Source organism: Sinocyclocheilus grahami, unplaced genomic scaffold (assembly GCF_001515645.1).
Source record: "Sinocyclocheilus grahami isolate Dianchi unplaced genomic scaffold, SAMN03320097.WGS_v1.1 scaffold201.1, whole genome shotgun sequence".
NCBI classification, from domain to species: domain Eukaryota; kingdom Metazoa; phylum Chordata; class Actinopteri; order Cypriniformes; family Cyprinidae; genus Sinocyclocheilus; species Sinocyclocheilus grahami.
In genome coordinates, this window is record NW_015505380.1 from 117,544 (window position 1) to 126,640 (window position 9,097).

The 9,097-nt window shown below is 32.7% G+C and overlaps 1 protein-coding gene across 1 annotated transcript in view; it reads right to left on the reverse strand.

The window, feature by feature from the left end:
- Positions 1 to 4,727, reverse strand: part of LOC107595374 (glycerophosphodiester phosphodiesterase domain-containing protein 5) — a gene marked incomplete at its 5' end in the record, with an annotated part of 16,469 nt that extends 11,742 nt beyond the window's left edge. Inside the window, 4 exons of the mRNA XM_016285758.1 lie at positions 1,184 to 1,277; positions 1,355 to 1,453; positions 4,458 to 4,517; positions 4,599 to 4,727. Coding sequence (XP_016141244.1) covers positions 1,184 to 1,277; positions 1,355 to 1,453; positions 4,458 to 4,517; positions 4,599 to 4,727 — 382 coding nt within the window. The remainder of the gene's footprint in view (positions 1 to 1,183; positions 1,278 to 1,354; positions 1,454 to 4,457; positions 4,518 to 4,598) is intronic.
- Between the last annotated feature and the right edge of the window lie 4,370 nt (positions 4,728 to 9,097).

Consider the following 9,097-nt stretch of genomic DNA (forward strand, 5'->3'; position numbering starts at 1 on the left):
GTGTGTGTGTGTGTGTGTGTGTGTAAGTGTGTGTGTGTGTGTGTGTGTGTGTGTGTAAGTAAGTGTGTCTGTGTGTGTGTGTGTGTGTGTGTGTGCGCGTGTGTACAGGACATTATCCATTACTTTTACAGACATTTCGATTAACTCTAAAAACACAAATCCATACAGTGCAAAATTCAAAATACAGGTAAAAATAACAAAACAGAAATTTCCTTAATTTTAATACAGTACATTGTTCTCCATTTCTACAGTTTTTTTAGAGTGTCAACATAACTGAAGCTGAGCTTATACAACCATTATTTTCAAAAGTTTCAGGGTTTCTGATCTGACCAAAACTGGGTCAGCATTCCACCATCACGGCCAAATTCACGAAGCCTCTGCAATCATTTAGCAGCCTGAATAAACGTGGGAATTACAGAAAGAGAAGAGCCACTGACAGCTCTGACAACTGACGCATGCGTATACGGCTCAGAGAGAGAGGCGATGTCGGGACAAAGGGCCGGTGTCTCTGGATGGAGGCAAAATTCCTCATATTTTGAATTATGTAATGCATCGCGCTGTGTTTTAGGGTTAAAAGAAAAGGAACATTTCATGTCAGAAAATTACCAATAACTTTTCCATTTTACTATATATATATTTTTTTAGTTTAAAACTAAAAAAAAATAAAAATCTAAGTTAAACAGAACAAACAAAAAAAGACAAGCACATAAAAAACACTAATTCAAATAAAAGCTGAAAATATAAAAATATAAGCAAATTAAAAATATGAATAAATAATAGTATATTATCATATATATATATACATTACACATAGTATATTAGTTCTTCCTGACAGGTTTCATTAAATTGATTGTCCTGAAAAATTGGGAGGGGGGGGGGATTTTTTATCAAATTGGAAATAGCAAAAAGTCTCAAATTACTCGCTGCTCCTTTAAATATATGGATGGGGAAAATAAAGTATATTGAGTTGGTGTGCTGCAAAACAAAAAACAGGAATGTCAGCTAAAAGCATGTATATTGCATTATATTGTTCAACACTGGAGACTGGTTCGAGACCAGCAGCTGCGGAGCCCAGAACCACCGTTCCTGTTGAAAACAACTAGATGCTTGCTGGCTGAAATAGGATATGACCAGAACCACTACGCATTTTCATTTGCTGCCAGCAGTGACCAGGATCACGTACCTCTCTTGTTCATGCGAAAGAAGTGTAAGGCTATTGGCCAGGACAGAAATGTCATTAGAGAAACTCCGCCCACGTGGAGAAACGGCGCTGTGACCTGCAGGACAAACACAAACACAAACACATTACAGGAACTGTAGCGGAGGTAAAGTGGAAAGATTGTCAGTGACTCACCTGAAAAGAAAGGAGCAGCGTCGTCCATTCTTTGCTCCGTAAGTCGGAGAGCACAGCTGTGGCACTGATCGAGAAGCAGAGAGTCACCAGGATACCAATCTGGGCAAAATAATACTAATTATAGCAGTGCTGCATTTTAGCTTCACTTCAGACTTTAGACTACATTTTGAATGAGTTTCATGCTTACGTTTTCTGTTTCTATATGTGTCCCTGCAGCACAAAAGCAGTGTTAAGTCGCTGGGGGATATTTGTAGCAATAGCCAACAATACATTGTATGGGTCACAATTATACATTTCTCTTTTTATGCTAAAAATCATTAGGATATTAAGTAAAGATCATGTTCCATGAAGATATTTTGTAAACGCCCTACCGTAAATATATCTAAACTTAATTTTTGATTAGTAATATGCATTGCTAAGAACTTCATTTGGACAACTTTAAAGATGATTTTCTCAATATTTTGATTTTTTTGCACCCTCAGATTCCAGATTTTCAAATATTGTCCGATCCTAACAAACCATACATCAATGGAAAGCTTATTTATTCAGCTTTCAGATGATGTATAAATCTCATAAGGGTCGAAATATGGACCCTTATGACTGGTTTTGTGCTCCAGAATCACATATTAATTCTAGTTAAAAGTAAGGACACATTAAATAAAAATTTTAAAAATTGAAAATATTTTAAAATAATTTAATTTAAATTTAAAATAAATTAGACAAAACTACAGTGAATGCATAACATTTTTCTTTCAATAAGAGCAAACTTCATATATATATATATATATATATATATATATATACACACACACATATATATACACACATTCAAATATAATGGAGTTGAATAGGGACATGTAAATTATTTAAAATTCAAAATATTAAAAAAAATTACTGTAGTAGTTAAGCTTTTGTTGTTTTATTTATTTATTTTTTATATATCTATATAGCTTTTAGTCATTTTCATTTTTAGTTTGTTATTTTATTATATCGAGATGTTTATCAAATAAAAATGAGAAATGTAGCAAAGGCAACTAGCTGAAATAAATAGGTCTAGTTTTATATATTTTTAAATATATTTTATTTTTATAGATTTGATTTCAGTTAATGTTTATTAGTTTTTTTTTAACCATAACAATCCTGCAGTGTTAACTAAAACTGAAACTATTAACTAAATTGTTGTAATAAAGCAGAAATAAAATTTAAAAAATGAAGCTTAAACTTAAAGACCTGTCTTGGCAACAAACTAAAATAAAATAAGTACTAAAATTACTGAAAAATAAAACTGAAATAAAAAAACTACTAAAATGACAAAAGCGTTAAGTCGCTGGGGGATATTTGTAGCAATAGCCAACAATACATTGTATGGGTCACAATTATACATTTCTCTTTTTATGCTAAAAATCATTAGGATATTAAGTAAAGATCATGTTCCATGAAGATATTTTGTAAACGCCCTACCGTAAATATATCTAAACTTAATTTTTGATTAGTAATATGCATTGCTAAGAACTTCATTTGGACAACTTTAAAGATGATTTTCTCAATATTTTGATTTTTTTTTGGAAACTTCAGATTCCAGATTTTCAGATATTGTCCGATCCTAACAAACCATACATCAATGGAAAGCTTATTTATTCAGCTTTCAGATGATGTATAAATCTCATAAGGGTCGAAATATGGACCCTTATGACTGGTTTTGTGCTCCAGAATCACATATTAATTCTAGTTAAAAGTAAGGACACATTAAATAAAAATTTTAAAAATTGAAAATATTTTAAAATAATTTAATTTAAATTTAAAATAAATTAGACAAAACTACAGTGAATGCATAACATTTTTCTTTCAATAAGAGCAAACTTCATATATATATATATATATATATATATATATATACACACACACATATATATACACACATTCAAATATAATGGAGTTGAATAGGGACATGTAAATTATTTAAAATTCAAAATATTAAAAAAAATTACTGTAGTAGTTAAGCTTTTGTTGTTTTATTTATTTATTTTTTATATATCTATATAGCTTTTAGTCATTTTCATTTTTAGTTTGTTATTTTATTATATCGAGATGTTTATCAAATAAAAATGAGAAATGTAGCAAAGGCAACTAGCTGAAATAAATAGGTCTAGTTTTATATATTTCACACACACACATATATATACACATTCAAATATAATGGAGTTGAATAGGGACATGTAAATTATTTAAAATATTAAAATTTTTTTACTGTAGTAGTTAAGCTTTTGTTGTTTTATTTATTTATTTTTTATATATCTATATAGCTTTTAGTCATTTTAATTTTTAGTTTGTTATTTTATTATATCGAGATGTTTATCAAATAAAAATGAGAAATGTAGCAAAGGCAACTAGCTGAAATAAATAGGTCTAGTTTTATATATTTTTAAATATATTTTATTTTTATAGATTTGATTTCAGTTAATGTTTATTAGTTTTTTTTTAACCATAACAATCCTGCAGTGTTAACTAAAACTGAAACTATTAACTAAATTGTTGTAATAAAGCAGAAATAAAATTTAAAAAATGAAGCTTAAACTTAAAGACCTGTCTTGGCAACAAACTAAAATAAAATAAGTACTAAAATTACTGAAAAATAAAACTGAAATAAAAAAACTACTAAAATGACAAAAGCACATAGCAACATTTCTAAAATGAACATTCAAATAAAATAAAAAAAACTGAAAAATAATTCAAAATATTGAAAACACAATCCTAAAATAACAATATCTTGTTTTTCTTAAAAAAATTTTTTTTTTAAATGATAGCACAGCAAAATATTTCTGGCATTTTGGCTAATGTTGGAGCCTAAAACCACAACAACATTTGTGTTAAGAGCGAATAAAATACAATTTCTATTCATTACAGCAGCTCCCGAAATTACACTTTAAACTGCCGTATATTTAGCGAAGCTCTATTCAGCATTAAAAACATATATCATAAATGATTTAATCTTAGGTTCAACACAATCTGTGAATCATCTGAAGCTGTTTCTCTGGTGACGCAGATATAGGATGAATACAAATGAGCGAGACGACGAACGATGAAGAGACGCTTCTTTGATCACCTTGTGGCTCCAGTGCAGGTAAAGCCTCTGTCCTTCAGAGAGAAGACACACGGCCAGGACCTGCACAACATCAACACAACATTAGCATCAGGAGCAAGCCATACTGAAGCGCTCTGCTCCGCTGCAGTTCACGGTTCTCACCAGCAGGAGGGCGATGTAGGTGAAGAGAGCCGCGGCGAGCACCAACAACACCACCGACCACGGGAACCAGAAGCCCAGCTTCCCGAAGTTACACCTGCAGGAATAAAGCACAGGCTTCAAAAACCAACAGACCAATCAATGAGTCTACTCAACCAAGGTCATTTTCAGGGATTGGGGGCATTCCTATCTGAATATTTCATTTAAAACTTGAATAAATATGAAAATAATGGAATGATAAGAACTGTCAGCAATGCCAATGCTAAATATATGATAAAACCATCTGCCAAAATGCCTTTAAATTGTGTTGATTTTCATGCACACCATTAAAAAAAGATCAAACTATTATTTTTAAAGGTCAATGTGACATCAAATGCAATTTTATTTTTAAAAGCATTTGTTAAATGAATAAATGTAACTGGTTAAAAGTCCAGGAACAGAGGACAAAGATAATTCTAAAGAATATTTTGACAAAAAATACATTGAATGCATGACCTTTTACTTTCTAAAAAAGCTAAATAATTTTTTTTTAAATCTTATATAAGTTATTCAAATATAATGGAGATGAATAGGGACATGTAAACTCTTGATATTCTGATTAAAAATGTAAAATTAAATTAAATTGTTTTTTTAAAAGTTCATCCATGCATAATATGTCAAATCAATCAAGTAATGTAATTATATAATTAACAAGCCATAGGGACACACAAAATAAAAATGTAAAGAAATCAGAAAATATTTGTAAAATATTTTAGATGGACTACAGTGAATGCATTTTATTTATGTAATACATAATTTTATATACCCCCATTCGATTAGGGACATGCAAACTCCTGATACTCTGATGAATAATATTTAACAATAAATTAAACAGTATGTGTAATTCAAGTAATGTAATTATATACTTAATTAGCCAGAGAGACACACACACACAATTTAAACATTCAGAATTGTTTTTTTTGTTTTTTTACATATTTCGGACAAAAAACAAACAAAAACAAAACACAGTGAATGCATGAAAATCAGAAAATATTTGTAAAATATTTTAGATGGACTACAGTGAATGCATTACATTTTATTTATGTAATACATAATTTTATATACCCCCATTCGATTAGGGACATGCAAAGTCCTGATACTCTGATGAATAATATTTAACAATAAATTAAACAGTATGTGTAATTCAAGTAATGTAATTATATACTTAATTAGCCAGAGAGACACACACACACAATTTAAACATTCAGAATTGTTTTTTTTGTTTTTTTTACATATTTCGGACAAAAAACAAACAAAAACAAAACACAGTGAATGCATGACATTTTGCTTTCAATATAAGTATTTATTTATTTTTTTGAATTTTATATAACCCATTCAAATATAATGGAGATGAATAGGGATGTGCAAATTCTGGTGAAAAATGTTTTAAAATAAAATGTATGGAGTATTTTTAGTTTATCTATGCCTTATATGTGTCAAATTAATCAAGTAAAGTAATTATATAATTAACAAGCCATAGGGACACACAAAACAAAACAAATTATATATATATATATATAACATTATATATACACACACACACACAGTAGCAACATCTAATTTGTGTTTTTTTAAAACGTTTTTATAAAACAATTTATATAGTTTTATATAGTTAAATAGTTTATGTATAAAACATTATATTTATGTATTATATGTAAAACATTTCAGCTTAATTTCAATTAACAGGTTTTTATAGTTTTAGTTTACAATAATAACTCTGAAAGGAACAGAGATCTATAATTATTGAGAGATTAAAATAAATGCACAGTTTTTTTAGTTCATCTATGCCTTATATATTAAATCAGTCAAGTAATGCAATTACATAATTAAGTAATTTAAAAAAATCTGAAAATATTTTTACAATATTTTAAACGAAAACAAAAGTTTCAATTGCATCTCAGTTAACAAAAAGGGTTTTAGTACTTTTAGTTTATGATAATATTGCTATATTATATTGCCAGTATAACAATGTGATAATCTACAAAGCATAAAATTACACAGTGACAGCACACAAAAATATTACGGATTTGCTATTGATACTGTTCATTACTGTATGAAATATTACATTTTTGCCTCAGTCCAAAGACTATAGAAATACAAAGATGGTTCACTCCTGTATTTATGAATGGGAGAAACTGCAACTTGAAATATGGCAGAATAGTCCCTCCTTCTAAATGAAAGAGCCAATCACTGATTGGTAAAGTCACTGCATCACAGCAATCCGGTTCCCATAGAAACCTGAGCTAGACCAGCCAATGCGTGATATAACTGTGCATGCGCATTGGCCGGTCTAGCTTGAAAAATAAACATTTTAAACACTATTTGAGCATAAGAGACAACATTCAAGGGGCAGTTCATTTCAGATTTTGTTGCCATTTCAGATATTCGAAATATGTACTTTAATTGCATTTCAGATATTTGAAATATGTAGTTTAATTGCGAGTTCAGCGAGCAGTTTTTGAGATTTCGGGATTCCCCAAACATTCATTTAGATAGGGCTTTCCTTGAAAGGGACTTTGCTCAGTCAACTCGTTGCAATGCATGCTGGGATTGCGAGAACTGCAACCAAAAGAAAAATCTTATAAAGCTGAATTATGTTGCTGTCCATCTTTTTGAGCATCCCAGCACCAAAACATGCAGTGCTGTGATGCCTAAACATGCGTGCGTCTATGTAGGCAGCTCACTGTGTTTTAGAAAAACTTGCATGGGAACCATTACTGCAGAAAAGCATAAGCAGGAGTGATTCCAAGCACCGTAATGATCCTGTTTCCTCACCCGACTGCAGCAGCATTCCCCCGGCTGGGCTTTGGCGCGCTGGTAGCGTCTCCACTGGCAGCCGTACAGACCGGCCAGACACGAGACAAACGGCTGGTGCTCATAGCGCTGCAGCAGCTGCCGCCGAACCACCTTTAGCTTCCCCAGCTTCAGTCAGCCCATGGATCAGCCGCTCCCCTGCATGGAGCAGCCCGGAGCAGACGGATGACAGGAACCGAGCAGACGGATCAGGATCTGCCAGAGACAAAGAGAACGAGGCCGTGATTTTGCCTAGTAAAACATGTTCCTGGATCAACATTACGGTCCAAAAATATAGACTTAAACCAATCCCTACCCCTAAACCTTAACCCTGATCGATATTTCCTTAAATAGTTATCCCTCAATTTTGATTGGCCGATTGGAATGTTGTTCCAGGAACATGTTGTACTTTGGTGAAATCACGCTCACCCAAAGAGAACGAGGCCGTGATTTTGCCAAGTAAGACATGTTTTGTTCTTTTGTTGATCCTGGATCAACATTATTGCCCATAAACATAGACCTAACCAGGGGTTAAATTGGGATTTGTTATGTGGGGCTCTGTGGTTTCAGGCTTTTGAGGGGTTTTTTTTATAATCTAAAATACTATTGACGATTTATTTATTCAGTACTTTTTGTGTACAGTTTCAGATACACAGCTCCCTGATATGACTAAATAAAAATCCTTTATTAGACAGTATCATCCTCATCATGCCCTTTGACCTAGAAATATGCCATGATGGCACAGTAAGAACTTTTCCTCGCCTATCTAGCATGCAAAATAACTTCAGCGGCAATGGCACAGTAAAAACAGCACCGCTGATGACACAGCTTTAACATCCTCAGGTCAACAAGTTAAATAACTGAACAGATCACGATCCCACTACTGAAGTAACACAACACACACATTAACAGGAGTCTCAGGGCAAACGGATTGTAGTGGAAATGTTATTGGTTTTTGTGCATGAGGCAGCAGGTCTTTAATATCGAATGACTGCGGGAGATTGAGTTGTGACGTCTAATGTTCTCACGAAACGTCGCAGCAGAGAGAGGCAGTGCTTCACGCTCACCGAGGCACAACGCTTTGTTTAGATATAAATAAACAATGCACAGTAATAATGGCCACTGTTAGCAGCAGCAGGACTATTGTTCATTCTTGCCCTCAATCACTCCATGCACTCCAATGTGAATTTTTTGGGATTAAATAAATAAAACTACGTCACATTCATGGTATGCATTTCACCCGCTCATGCAATCCTTGGGAGTTGAACCCACGACCTTGCCGTTGCTTGCGCAAAGCTAGGGTTTTATAAGTGGTGAACTTGTTAAGGTGCTAAGTGGTTGCTGGGATTTGTTGCTAAATGGTTACTAGGGATTGCTGCTGGGTGGTTACTAGGGTGTTTTGGTTTGTTAGTACAGTAAGCGGTTGCTGAGGTGTTTTGGGTTGTTGCTAGGTGGTTACTAGGATGTTCTGAGTTGTTGCAAAGTGGTTGCTAGGGTGTTTTGGGTTGTTGGGCGGTTACTAGGATGTTTTGGGTTGTTGGGCGGTTACTAGGATGTTTTGGTTGTTTCTTGGTGGTTACTAGGGAGTTTTGAGTTGTTGCTACAGTAGGTGGTTGCTAGGGTGTTTTGAATTGTTGCTAAGTGGTTGCTAAGAAGTTTTGGGTTGTTGC